Below are 13,701 nucleotides of genomic sequence, written 5' to 3' on the forward strand. Positions count from 1 at the left end.
CGTAAAGCCTCTGGGATCTGGCTATCGACAGCAAGCAAGCAATGCTTGAGTGCTTGACGGGTTTTGGGATGACGGGACCTGGCTTGGACGGATGGACTGGAAATTCTCCCTCTATATAGATTCCCACCAAAAATTCGCACGACGATATTAATTGATTACCTTTGATGCATCCCCTCTTCTCCTTTCACTCCTAAACGCGGTAGGTAGGCACATATTGTATGTATAATTAATGATTGACAGAGTGACTGATCGGATATCAAGGGGCGTATGATATACGGAGGCCATCGAGTACGAGGTACATAGGTGACTAAGTCCATGGGTAGATGATGGGTACCAAGCTACTACTGACTGTACTCGCTACCAAGTAGATAGACAGGATCTACACCTCATGCATGGGTACTACTTATCGAACATTCCATCCTCCATACCGAGCACAGAGTAAAAGTCCACGTGTGTACCATATTCTCCGCCGCTATTATACTCTCGCGTCCTCTTCCATTCCATTCTCCTAGCTTTGTCCATGGAGAAGTTTTGAGTATTGACTTTCGGCGCGCCGGTGTCTTCCCGGGTCCGCTCCACACGTCCACGTACAACTCTCGCTCACTGGTGCCGGGACTATTACTATCGCCGAGTCCAAGTCTACGTATCCCTGGATACGGGTTCTCTTACTCTGAGTGTCTGACTCGTAAGAATTACCTACCTAAGGTAGGTGCCAGTGGTGCTTGCTTTGCATTAGGTACCTACCTACCTATACAGTACATAATCGGGTACCTGGGGATTCGGTACCGCGTACTCGGTACGTAGGTAGGTCCTCAGGGCTTTAATCAGACGTAGAGACGTCCCACCCCTCCGCATCATCCACATACACATTGATGACCTTGGGGGGTATTACTTTTTCGTGCCTCCGAGTGAATACGAAGTAATATGGGGTGTGAAATGCGGTGCTCCACATGGTGGGAGGGGGATGGAAGTTGTGCAATGAAAGAGAGAGCGAAGGGAAGACAGTAAGAGAGTGAAGGGAAGGTGCATCTTTGTGCTTACTATCGGTACACGACATGGCCTTTATTTCTCTATAGAATGGCTGCGGGAAATCAGAGATAGGTCAAGAGGGGCGAGGAGGGCAGTGCATGTTCTCTCCATCTCCTACTTCCCGGTCTCTATGATAAATGGTATCGTATCATCGTTGGTGATCACAAATTTGAAGTCCTTGAAGTCCCATATGGCTTTTTGCGATCAAAAGAGCGCGGAGGCACGTCGAGAATTAAGAATTAGTTAATTGTGCTTCCTCGGCCGCAGGATGACATTATAGTTGCGATCCGGCTTGAGGATGGTGAACTCCTTGGTGCCCAGAACTAGGTTGGGGTCTTCGAGCTCGATATCGTACCTCAACAACAAGGTCGCGAGCATCTTGATGATGAACTGGTTGGCCACGTTTCTCCCGATGCATTGTCTGCTCCCGAAGCCGAAGCCCAGGAAACATGTCTTCATGGTGGCCAGGTCGGCCTTCTCGTCCAGCCAGCGGTCCGGATTCCATGTGTTGGGATCGCGATAGACGATGGGATTGCGTCCGATGGTGGCCGCGGGCACCCCGACGTCGACGTTGCCGGGGACGTAGACGCCGCAGATGACGGCTCCCTGGGGGGGAGTCATACGTGGCATGGCGTAGCCGATGGGTGGGTGCATCCGCAGGCACTCGATCTCGGTGGCCTCGAGGAGGCTCAGCTTGTTCAACATCGAGAAGGGCAGAGGGGTCGAGGCGTCCAGGTTGTCCGGGAACATGTCTTCGAGTTGTTGAATGATGCGCTGCTTGACAGAAGGGTTCTTGCTGAGGTAGTAAGTCATCCAGTTCATGGTAACACTCCCTGTGCTTGCTCCGGCGACCATCAATGAGGAGGCCTCGGCCCTGAGCTCTGGGAAGTCCATGCGCCCTCCTGTCTCCGGGTCCTGTGCCTCGATGAAGCGCTGCATGATATCCTGCCTCGGCTTGCCACCAAGAGGCACTTGGTTACGGTTATCCTGAAATCGTTTCTCCAGTGCCTGCCTGGCATACTCCAAGTATTCAAGTCGCGCTCTGTACAGCGACTGAATGTATGGTGACGGCACCATGCTCAGGATTTTGACATTGTACTTGCCGAAAGGTAGCATGCCGCTGAGGTTGGCAAACCGCTGAGAAAGTTCCACGAGCTTGGAATATTTGACCGGCTGGCCACCCTGGATGGCGCCGAAGTTGTGGCCAAAGGCGAGTTCGCCCATCAGGTCCATGGTGAAGAGCTCGAACCAGAAATAAATGTCAAAGGGTTGCTGGGTTCTTGCAAACTCGTCCATTTTCTGCAGGAAGATCTCCATCACCGAGTCGACATAGGGCTCGAACGAATACAGAGACTGCATGCTGAAGCCGTGGGATACCATACGCCGCTTCCGTGCGTGATTCTTTTTGGACCGCGTCGAGAACAAGGATTCCCCTGTGGTCGAGAAGGCATCGTACCAGCTTGACTTGCCAAACTCTTCTGCTCCCTTTCCATGGCCTTGACATATAGGTCAGCTCGACGCTCCCATGACTGGCATCAGCGAGGTTCACATACCATAGATGGCCTTGACCGCATCTGGGTGGTTAAATGACACGGAATTTGGGCGTGTCCTCACAGCAACAGAGTCTGGATATTGGGCAAAGAGTTCGCTGGCCCATTCAGCTCGTCTTTTGTCCTTCAAGGCATTTGCCTCGGGGATATCGGAGATTCTTGTCATCCATGGACCGGGGATCTTGCTCATAGGCGAGAAAAATAGCCGATATATCAAAAGGGCGGGATAGTACGCCACAAGGAGAAGCACCGGCCCCCATAAGAGGATCGGGCGTACAACAGGAGATGTGTCAGCCATTGCGCTGGTTCTGCTACTAGGACTCGTGATTCAGTGTCCACGCGGGGCGTTACTTATTTAAGGGAACCTTTGGGAAGCTGCTGAAAGGGCGTCACCAGCGTTGTGCACACAGTTGACATAAGTCGACTCTTCTCCCAATTATACCCTGTGCCACTCATCAGCGGCAGGTTTCGGCAGTGCCAACGACATGTCAGACTCAAGTGGGATTTCCCCGCAAACGATATCCAGCCCCACGACTCGAGCGAGATTTCCGGTCGATGTTTGGAGAGCCACACGCGGAGTTTGACCGTCGTTTGTGGGGTCTTAGACTCCCGGCATGGCCAGGGAACCATGGGGAAACTCTCAAGTCCGGCCCCAAGCAATAGGTCAGGGTCAAGCAGCGCCTAAGCCTTTAGGCCGATTCCTTCAGATGAGAAAAGGGGGGAGTCATTGGTACTTTCCTCCCAGCTCCACAAGAGCCAGCGCAACCGGATTCATGGACCATCTAGATCCCAGCCTCAAACCCCAAATAGGCGTAGAGTAGCGTTCGACTGCGTCCTCCACATGGCGAAGATGGGAGAATAGCGGCCATGGGGTTGATCAGAGCCACTTTTGGGACCATGGCCAGCTGCTGGGACCAGATACAAAAAGTCATGGCTCGTCTCACCCACCGTCCCCAGATTTGTTTTTCATCCACTTTCTCCTACCACATTGCTCCAGGTTGACTCCATCAGTAAACGTGCCCACAATGCAGGAAACCGCTGAGCACAAGGCAGCCATGGAGGCTGAGATCGAGGTTGCCCATAGTGAGGGCCGCGATCTTCCAACAAAGGGATATGAAGATCCTCACAAAGCTGCGCTCGAGGACAATCCCGAGCACGCTGAGAAGCTCAGTCTCTCTGTCATTCTTTCGGCTCTTTTCTTGGGAACCTCCTTCACGGGACCTATCATCTTCGGCTTCATCCTCGCTACCCCCATTTTGGTACAACTGAGTGAAAAGTTGGGAGGTTCAACCATCGACTTTTGGATACCTTCTGGCTGGGGTGCAGCAGCAGCAGTTGGCTTTTCCATTGCAGGAAGGCTGTCAGACGTCTTTGGTCGTCGATACGTTATCCTTGTTGGGCAGCTTCTCACAGTTGTAAGTTCATTTTCCGCAGGAACAATCCGATATTGATATTGAATGATGTTGCTTGATCTTTGTCTTCCCTCGTGCTCCTCGTGAGCTCAGCGCTTTTGGCCTGAAGTCTGTCTCTGGACATGAGTGCTGATTTTGACTTCGATATAGATTGGTGGTGCAGTTGCATGCAGTGCACAGTCGATGAATCAACTCATTGCCGGCGAAGTTATCCTCGGAGGTTCCATAGGAACGGTGTCAGTCGCCTATGCTGGTGAGCCTCCCTCAGTACCCAGTCCGCTGCAAAGTCTCAGTCCCTAACCTGTTTGAATAGGCATCTCTGAAATATTGCCCAACAAATACCGCGGCGTTGGCCTCGCCTGGACCGAACTCAACCTTGCAAGTTGGGCCATCGCGGGAACACTTCTTGCCAACGCCCTGCTCTCCCATGCCAGCTGGCGGGTGATGTACTATATCGCGATGGGATACGGTGGCTTCTCACTTGTCGGCACATTCCTCGTCTACTTCCCACCCAGTCATCCGCGTCCTGATGGCTTGACCAAGTGGCAAGAATTCAAGCAACTCGACTTCATCGGCACCGCCCTCTTCGTCTCCGGTCTTGCTGTCTTCCTGTACGGCCTGAACTCCGGCGGTAACACCTATCCCTGGACACATGCGGGAACCTTGGCTCCTTTGATCCTCGGACTGTTGGTGTTTTTGGGATCTTTCGTGTACGACTTTACCATGGCGAAAGATCCTCTGTTCCCGTGGTACCTGTTCAAGAGTTTCCGATCATTCTCGTCACTACTTATGCTTGTCTTCGTGGCCGGCATGGTGTTTTTCGCGGCCTCTGCACTCAACGCGCAAACAATCCTTTACCTCTATACCGCTGATCCGATCAAGATCGGTGTATACTCCATCCCCTCTGGGTAAGTCAGTCCCTTGTCGAGATGCGAGTGTCGATGTTAACAAGCTATTAGTGCCGGTCAGCTCGTGGGTGGTGTTATCATTCCAGGCCTTGTCCACTATATCAAGCACGTCCACATCCAGCTCACCTTTTCCGTTTTCATGCAGACCCTCTTTTTCGGTCTGGCTGCGCTCATCACACCGCACAACATCAACTGGGTCATGGCCTGCCAGTTCCTTGCCATGCTTCCATTCGGTTGGATCACGCTAAACTGCTACACAACAGCCTCGCTCCACGTGCCCCAGCGAGACCTGGGGGTTGCTATCGGGCTCATTGGCACCTTCCGGTCTCTTGGAGGAGCAGTCGGTTCCGTCATCTTCTCGTCTATCTTCAATCAGATCTCAGCCAAGCAAGTCCCCCGTCGCATCGCGGATGTCGCCCTTGCGGGCAACGTATCGGCCAAGACTCTCCCAGACTTGATTGAAGCAGTTTCCTTGACGCTGGTCGGCGTTCCTGATCAGGCCGCAACCGTCCCTAGCGTGTCGGCAACGGTTTTCTCCAAGTGCGTAGAGGCAGCTCGGCTTGGATATGCCTACGGTTTCCGAATCACTTGGCTATCATCGATCCCCTTCGGTATCATCGCCATGCTTTGTGCCATGGCGGTTCGTGATCCTTCCAAGTACTTCACAAACCATGTTGAGGTTCACCTCGAGAAGGAGATTGGTAACAAACCGGCTAGGGAGACGAAGGAGGTTGAGATGGAACATTCATAGAAGTTCACTTCGGAGGCATGTTATTATCTGTGCATTCTGTGTCAGTAGGACCTCATCAGGGATGAGCAAAGCGAGGGCCAGAGCAACGCTCGCTGTTACCATTCAACATAAGTGGCAAGGGAAGAGAATGTCTCAATAGAGCAATAGTGCACTTTTCCTCCTTCTTCTCCATGCCCATCACCAGCGGCAACCTCCGGGATCTTGGGTGACATCTTGCGGCTGTGGCTGCACCCCACCTTCGTTGAAGGGGTCTGTACCGTTCCACTTGCACTGTTGTGGCGTAGAAACACCTACCTGCTTGTACTCGGTAGGCAGCGAGGTAGGTCAGAGCTTTGAACGAGGGAGTGGCTGGGCCGTAGAGGTGGATAGTGAGTGCTGAGAGGTGTAAGAAAAGTGAAGCAGCGAGATGTGACCCTGGTCTCTGGCTCAGGGACGAATCGACCGCAACGAATGACACCCAATAGATGAAGGACAGCAAGACGCCCTCCCCCCTCGCCCCGCTCCGCAAACAAAAAAAATAAAAAAAAAAGTTTTAGTGAGAAGTAACAACGCGGTTCAACACTCTCAAGATAGTCACACGACGAAGGACTTGGGCGTTTGACTAACTAGTGCAGCCGTTACTTGAACTTCTTGCTGCCCACCCTATTCAAGCAGTTGGCTGCTCTTCTTCCTCCTTCAATTCTTTTTTTCCTGTCCCTTCTTCACTTGTACAATTCCTTGTACTCTTCTTGCTTCTCCAACGTCCATTGACGGCCTGCTGTCGCCGTTACCCCGCGTTCACACACTCGTTTCAAAGTTTTCACTTTGCTCTTTCCAAACTCAGTTGCAATGATGTCCGAAATCACGCATCCTACTATCAAAGGTATGCTTTTTCTGTCGGTTACTCTGTTGCGAATCCCGTAACACATCCTAACTCGCCTCTTCGTCGTTGCAGATGGCTGGTTCCGAGAGATCTCGGACATGTGGCCTGGCCAAGCCATGATCCTCAAGGTCAACCAGGTGCTTCACCACGAAAAATCCAAATACCAAGATGTCCTAGTGTTTGAGAGCAGCGACCATGGCACCGTGCTGGTCCTCGACAACGTCATCCAATGCACCGAGCGGGACGAGTTTTCTTATCAAGAGATGATTACACATTTGGCCATGAACTCTCACCCGGATCCAAAGAAGGTCCTCGTCATTGGAGGCGGCGATGGGGGCGTTCTGCGAGAGGTGGTCAAGCACGAATCCGTGGAGAAGGCCATTCTGTGCGATATCGACGAAGCTGTCATCCGCGTCAGCAAGAAATATCTCCCTGGCATGTCAATTGGGTTTCAACACCCCGCGGTCGAGACCTTTATCGGAGACGGCTTCAAATTCCTCGCAGACCGCAAGAACGAATTCGACGTCATCATCACTGACAGCAGTGATCCCGAGGGTCCCGCAGAGACTCTGTTCCAGAAGCCTTACTTTGAGCTGCTCTATGGAGCGTTGAAAGACGGTGGTGTTATAACTACCCAAGGTTGTGCGCACCCATCTCCCTACACATCTCCTTGAGCTCCCAAAATGCTCTTGTTCCTACCACCCAATGGAGAAAGAAACCCGCTAACACTTTGGGACACTCTAGCTGAGAACCAATGGCTCCATTTGCCGCTGATCACCAAGTTGAAGAAGGAATGCAAAGAAGTCTTTCCCGTGGTCGAATACGCCTACACAACGATCCCCACCTACCCTTCGGGCCAGATTGGCTTCATGGTTTGCTGCAAGGACCCCAACCGAAATGTCAAGGAGCCGCTGCGATCGTGGAGCCCCGAGGAAGAAGAGAAGCTGTGCAAGTACTACAACAAAGAGATCCACCGAGCGAGCTTCGTCCTACCCACGTTCGCCCGAAAGGCGTTGAAGTAGTCTTTTAAACACAACTTACACCAGGCTTTTTTCGGGTTTACAGGCATGATACCAGGTTAACTTTGGGCTTTTTCTCTTTTTTTAGTGTGTGGTCCGCAGGCGGCTGTTTTTAGTCTGTCATCCAAATAGACAGGTTGAGGGGAGGAGACGCACACACTCATATGGGGGCAGCATAGAGAAATGAGATCTGATACGAACGAGGCTTAACGAACCAACTTTTAACGATAGAAGGGAACGTCTTTGCTTTTGATCAGCGATTCCATACCTAGGTGCCTACCTAGGTAGGTAGGTATTTTCGGTCTCGGGACAAGCTGCCCAGCCAGTGGGCGGCGTCTGCAGCTGGAAGGCGAAATCATTTCAACAATTCGCAATGACTTCACAGTGGACCACGAAATGATGTCATTATCATTTTTCGTGACAGCCCGCGAGCCTTCGTTTCGATGATGATCATTGCAGAATCCACGGCATGGTATTTCAAAGTGTCTCGTGAGACTTTTCTTCTTTTCATTCTTCGTTCAATTAAACCAGTCTTCACCTAGATACTTCAAGGAACAACCCCAAGTTACAAGTCGAAGCTTCAAAATCAATTCATAAACTACACTCACAAGCACAACCTCCCACCAGCAGTCCAAGTCCACTACCAAAACATGTCTTTCACAGCAAACCCCCGCGCCCCCAAACCCGATCCCAACAACATCCCCCAAGAACCCACGGGCCCCGTGGCCTCGGACTCCCTGGCTGCCGAATCGCTCAAGAGCCAAGGGGCGTTCTCGGAAAACAGCTCTGCGGCCCCCTTGGGCGTACGAGGCGATCAATCCACGCTCAACAACACAGACACCTCGGGAGCAACGACGCTGCCTCCAGCCGAGACGGGCACCGAGCGTGAGGTCAGAAATGCCCTGGGCGCAGGACCCGATGAGAAGGGCGCTGCGGGACTAAAGTACCCTGACGCAGTGGGCAAACCACAATTTGATGGGGCGCACAGCGAGCAAGGTTTTGTGGGTGGACCATCGAATGCTTCCCAGCAAGGCGGAAGTTCGACTGGCCGGCCAGCGGGAGATAGCGACTTTGGTGCATCAACCACATCGTCCTCCGCCGGTGGTATTGACTCTTCCCAAATCCGCTCTGGGTCGGACGTCAACACCAACAACATCACCTCTTCTTCAAAAGGCAGCAGCGGTAGTGGAGGCCCAGCCGCCGGCACAGGCGTCCGTCCCCACGTCGACGCCGCCCCGACTTACGCATCCACCGTGACCAGGGACGCCTTGCCAGAGAACACATTCAAGCCCAAGGGCGCCAACCTCGATGACGCAGACGTCTCGCAGAGCATCCCGCAAACAAAAACCTTTACGGGAGCCATCGGCACCGTCAACGACCCCGGACGCCTCGCTGAGCGTGAATTCTTGGGCCGCAACGAAGATCCCATCGCCGAACTAGGCCAGGCTGGAGAGGAAGGCGGCCGGGTTAGACAGAAGGGCCAGGAGAGCCAGGCTGGTGACCAGGGACAGTATGGCGTCCTGCAGAGCGAGAGGGCCTAAGGGTGCTCAAGTGTCACAAGTGCAGGTAGTTGTTAGAAAGGATGTCATCGTTGTCCACAAAGCACCGCCGCCTGTAGACGGCGTAGTGGTACCAGGGCGTACGGAGGTGCGAGTGGGAAGCGACAACATGAATCCTGGAGTTTAACTTTTGTGTCGTATCAAAAGAAAAGGAAAATCTGGGGAACAGCATTGGTTCGGTAGATAGTAGGAGCAGCCTTCTGCTATCGCATATCCAAACATCACATACTGCATAATGCAATCAGCTGCCAGCATCTGGATAGTGACTCGAGTGAATTGCTTTGGCGGTTAATGTGTTTCTTTGCCCAATGGCCAATGTCCTCCGTAGACTCAAGAAACACTTGCGAAAATAGCTTGTGACCAAGAAGTAGAGTACTCGAGTGTCCCTTTCTAGGTACCCAGTGTAGCTTGTTTCTTTGGTTATCCGCACGTTATCTCCCATCGACGGGACGAATCCCTCGGCTACTGTATTGTCGCTGGAATCTCCCGCCACCTCTCAACATAGGATTGCCTCCCGGGCCAACCGTGGCCGCTGCACCCTGTATTCTCTCGGCTCGGTCGTGGCCTATGTCTCCAAGTACGCCTCCTCGCGGCTTGGTTGCCCTGCGGTGCCTGTTTCCATTCTTTTGTATGCAGTTGTCGTGACATGCATTGGACTCCAGCGTGAGAATATTATCATGAGCATATGCCGGCTCAAATTCTTGGTGCTTGAGGCACTCAGGTCGCGCTTGCAATCCATCTATCCGCTGTCCCCTGAACTGCGTGGGATTGGACAAAGAAGATCCGAGTGTCTTCTAAGAGATTTGGGAACCCGTCTCGGAGGGTCCAGCACCTGCTTCAGCATGATGACAGGCGCGTTTTCTTGCTGGTGGACTCTTTTGAGTTCTCAGTGAAGCTGCGGTTTTATCGTACTCCGGTGACATGGAGGGAAGGCATTGACAAGGTCTGGCTGTTGCACAGGGTCTCGAAAGCCCAGCTCGTATTAGAAGTCCGAGCTCGGTTCAAAATGGAAGATCGTTCAGTTCATCCCACACTCGTCCCAGTCTCAGCCATTCATCTCGGCGCTCATGAATCCGTCTAGGCCGCTCATAACATCCTTAGCGACGCCTCCAGTAAGCACAGTGTTAACCACCTTCGTCAGCAGAGCTCTCTTAACACCTCCAATCCTCGGCCGCCACACACCAGGCACATCGACTCCTTCTTGCGCCTCACCAGACAGTAACACACCCTTCATGGTATCTCTGGCAGGAGTGTCGATCATCCGCGTCGCAAGCAGCTGGAACTCTCCTTCCTTGGTCGTCGTGTTTCCGACACTGACGGCAATGATACCGTCCGCGACGGCGAGTTCCTCGCGACTGGGATCGAAAATGATATTCTCGCCGACCACGACGACAAGAAGCGTAACAGGAGGTTTGGAAGGAGAAGATGAGGTGGATCGTGGATAAAGGTACGTGCTGGCCATCCAGTCGTCGTCTGCAATGGGGTCTTCTTCCCCTTCGCTTTTGAGCTTTGGAATGCGGGTGTCGCGTAGTGCCAGATGTGTTGCCATACTCAAGAGCGGAAGTGGGTAGCTTGCAAGTCCATTTGGCGAAATCAAAAGGACGTCAATGTATACGTGCCAATGCCACCGAGAATTGATAATCAAGCTGTCCTGCAGCGACGTAGCCTTGGAAGAAGAGGAGGAGGGCACTGCCAATGGCTCGCGAAGCATTTCCTCCAGAAAAACCAAGCTTGGGTCGTCGTCTCGGAGACCAGGAAGCGTGAGCGTGAGAGTCACCCACTCGGGCTTTCCCTTTGCACGTAGCTTTTGACCCATATCCTGGCCCTGGCCCTCGGCGTCAATGTCCATTGCGCCATCTTCAGTTTTCGAAACGCTGTTTCCTCCATCGGCGGTCTTTTCCACCTCGAGCTTGACGCCCACGATGGCTTCGCGGCCATCACTAAACCCGATGTGTGCGCTACCGTTCACCGCAGGAAGCACGCCTGTCTCTGCTCTCAGTGCTCGAAAGTCGGTTGGCAGGGGGCGCGCATCTGGGCGTAGAGGGGGTATGGAGGATAACGAGGTATGTAGATACGCAAGCTCGGCTGGCGAGAAAGGAAGGGAGTTGGTGAGCGAAGGCATCGTCCGAACCAGAGCGGGGACAATCTGCAGAGGCCGGGTGTCAAAAGACTCTGAAATCGATTCGAGTGCAGAGTGCCCATCAATTTCTGGGACTTTCAAGTCAACAGAGCTAAAGAGCGACAGGAGGCACCAGGCCTGAAGAGAGCACTATGTTTGCAGTCTTGATGGGTTTTTGGGGGATGGTGTTGGCAGCGGAAACTTCTGAGGGAAAAAGTCCATGTCAATTGCCCGGAGTTAATATTGACGCACATCATGCTAAGTCCGATGCCGTTCACCCCAGATTAGGGATGGGGATGATGCTGCCTTTACACACAATATCGATGTTCTACAACGCGAATTGCATTTCCTACCACAAAAGGTTGAAACCTCATAGCAACGGAGCCTTGTCTAATCCATTCCCTTCTGCTGGGATTTATTCAAACATGCATCCAAAAACTCACCCGTCAAGCCCTATGCCTTCCATACCGCCGCTGACGCCCACCAGCCTCGACCGGCCTGCCTTCGCCCCATAAACCATTTCCATCAATTTACTCTTCTGCTTTTCTCGGACACCCTTTAGATAGTCGTATGTCCCCTCGAGCCCTCTGACCTGCTGGTCAATGACACTGGCATTGTCAACGGTGACAGAGTCATTCCTCCTCACCAAGGGGCTGACCAATTTCCTCCGCAAAGTTTCCAAATTCACTTTCAGAGTCTGTAGTCGTCCATGATGCTCCATGAGCAGATGCTTATTGTTGACCGTCCTCGCTCGTACGCTCGACAACAGCTGCTTGTTCTTCTCAAACTTTCTCAACATGGCTGCGTTTGGACCTATCACCCTAGTCCAGAGAGATGAAAGAAGGTCATTCTCAAGTCTTTCCTGGGTATCTGTTTCTCGAACCACCGTTCGTTGCAGGTTCAAAAATTGTCGATCGATTGATTCGAACAATGCAAACAGTGCTGCGGAGTGCGTCAATTCGCTGTTGATTGACTCCTCAAGCACATTCACAAACTCGTGGAATGTCCTCGTCAGGGTCGCCCTCGCCCTCTGCGGCGAGCTTGCTCCAAATACATCAGTCAAGAATTTACCCAATGTTGTGGGGCCTTTGGATGTCTCAAGCAACCCTCCTCGGTTGAAGATACCATGCAAATGATCAAAGATCACACCAGAGAACGACATCCCTTGAGCTGATGTGACGCCTTCCAGTTCTCGTTTCGCCCAATCCATCACCAGCAAAATGCTGTCAACGTCCGAATCCACATCGGCGAAGAACCGAGTCAACTCCAGACCGAGAGTTTTCAAGCTCTCGGACAGCTCGTCCAGGGAGCGCACGATCAACGGTGCCGAAGTCATATTGGCGCTTCTCACCGACTCACCAAGGTCCCAGACCGCCACACTGGTTTCCTGCAAGGCTGTAATTTGTGTATAGCCATTCTCCGAATAGAAAATTAAGGGCTCAAATGACTTGGCTAGAGTTGAAACCTTAACTAGGTCGGGGACAGGAGGTGGAATCGGAGGAACAAGGATGATGCGCAGAAGTGAAGCAACCAGGATGGTGGTCATAATGGAGATGAAAGTGCTTGACCTCGTCTTCGTCATTGCGTCGAACTTTCCTTGTACGAAGTTGAGGAAAGGAACGAACGGTTCTCGGTGTTGCACTTCTGCTCGGAGTTGTAAGCGGATGTCTAGATCACGGTTAGTGAAGTGGCCAAACTCCATCAGCGGGACCATTCACAATTGTTCGGGCTCTCAGGAGGTACTGCCTCTGCTTGATCAAAATTTCCCATATTTGCTTCACGCTGCGGCTCTGCTTCCGGAGACCGCTCCCTCACTGGCGAGTCCGTACCTGCCGGCAGGGGTGTGTTCACCGCTATGGTAATATCTGGATCTCCCTCGGTGGCATCTTGATAGATCTCTGGACTGGTTTGTCGTGATCTCGAGGGACTTATCGTAGGGCGCAAATCATAAATTCCATACGGATCCTGCCTGAACCATCCACTTGCATTTGAATTCCGACTCTTAAAGCCTGGAGGTGACCAGGGCAAGCCCGCGCTGGACTGGTCGTCAACTTCGCTGTCTCCCTGCTCCGACCTGAAGCCAGATAGAAGGGGGGAGCGCCGCTCTTGTTCTTCAAAATCTTCGATTGAGGCCTCTAACAACGAATGCGCATCTCCATGCAATCTTTCCGCATAGAGGTCGTCCATTGGCGGCGAGGGCATCATGGCAGCCATAGCAGAAACGAGAGGTAACAATAACGGAGCATGAGGATGCGCAGAGGGCGGAAGCGGGGCGGGGCAGGAGGCCAACAATAAGGTCGCCCTCCAGAGCAGTCCTGGATTTTGTACAAAGGCCTGTCACTAGGCAACGATCCAACGAATGTAGTCACCCTTGAGCAAGCCGCAGCTATTGCTTCAACTGAAAGAGACCAGGGACAAGAGAAGAGAAGTCAAGTCACCACGTTTGAGAAGGCCAAAAAGGAAAGTCCATGTCTGGAGAATGCGGGAAAGCC

At 52.6% G+C, this 13,701-nt stretch overlaps 6 protein-coding genes across 6 annotated transcripts; 3 read left to right on the forward strand and 3 right to left on the reverse strand.

Moving 5' to 3' along the window:
- Positions 1–1,272: 1,272 nt before the first annotated feature.
- On the reverse strand, positions 1,273–2,877 carry Z520_06726 (uncharacterized protein; the record flags this gene model as incomplete). Its single annotated transcript, XM_016777226.1, has 2 exons — positions 1,273–2,525; positions 2,583–2,877. 2 exons carry the CDS (start codon positions 2,875–2,877, stop codon positions 1,273–1,275), a joined length of 1,548 nt encoding a protein of 515 aa, XP_016631397.1.
- A 727-nt stretch (positions 2,878–3,604) lies between these two features.
- On the forward strand, positions 3,605–5,650 carry Z520_06727 (uncharacterized protein; the record flags this gene model as incomplete). The annotated part of the gene is made up of 4 exons (XM_016777227.1): positions 3,605–3,994; positions 4,142–4,244; positions 4,305–4,899; positions 4,951–5,650. The coding sequence occupies 4 exons, from the start codon at positions 3,605–3,607 to the stop codon at positions 5,648–5,650; spliced, it is 1,788 nt and encodes a 595-aa protein (XP_016631398.1).
- An 831-nt stretch (positions 5,651–6,481) lies between these two features.
- Z520_06728 (spermidine synthase) lies at positions 6,482–7,534 on the forward strand (the record flags this gene model as incomplete). Its single annotated transcript, XM_016777228.1, has 3 exons — positions 6,482–6,512; positions 6,585–7,154; positions 7,257–7,534. 3 exons carry the CDS (start codon positions 6,482–6,484, stop codon positions 7,532–7,534), a joined length of 879 nt encoding a protein of 292 aa, XP_016631399.1.
- Positions 7,535–8,181: 647 nt separating this feature from the next.
- Z520_06729 (uncharacterized protein) lies at positions 8,182–9,072 on the forward strand (the record flags this gene model as incomplete). The annotated part of the gene is made up of 1 exon (XM_016777229.1): positions 8,182–9,072. One exon carries the CDS (start codon positions 8,182–8,184, stop codon positions 9,070–9,072), a length of 891 nt encoding a protein of 296 aa, XP_016631400.1.
- Positions 9,073–10,135: 1,063 nt separating this feature from the next.
- Positions 10,136–11,212, reverse strand: Z520_06730 (uncharacterized protein; the record flags this gene model as incomplete). The annotated part of the gene is made up of 1 exon (XM_016777230.1): positions 10,136–11,212. One exon carries the CDS (start codon positions 11,210–11,212, stop codon positions 10,136–10,138), a length of 1,077 nt encoding a protein of 358 aa, XP_016631401.1.
- Positions 11,213–11,648: 436 nt separating this feature from the next.
- Z520_06731 (uncharacterized protein) lies at positions 11,649–13,423 on the reverse strand (the record flags this gene model as incomplete). The annotated part of the gene is made up of 2 exons (XM_016777231.1): positions 11,649–12,877; positions 12,928–13,423. The coding sequence occupies 2 exons, from the start codon at positions 13,421–13,423 to the stop codon at positions 11,649–11,651; spliced, it is 1,725 nt and encodes a 574-aa protein (XP_016631402.1).
- Positions 13,424–13,701: the final 278 nt, after the last annotated feature.

Source organism: Fonsecaea multimorphosa (genome assembly GCF_000836435.1).
Source record: "Fonsecaea multimorphosa CBS 102226 unplaced genomic scaffold supercont1.13, whole genome shotgun sequence".
Taxonomy (NCBI): domain Eukaryota; kingdom Fungi; phylum Ascomycota; class Eurotiomycetes; order Chaetothyriales; family Herpotrichiellaceae; genus Fonsecaea; species Fonsecaea multimorphosa.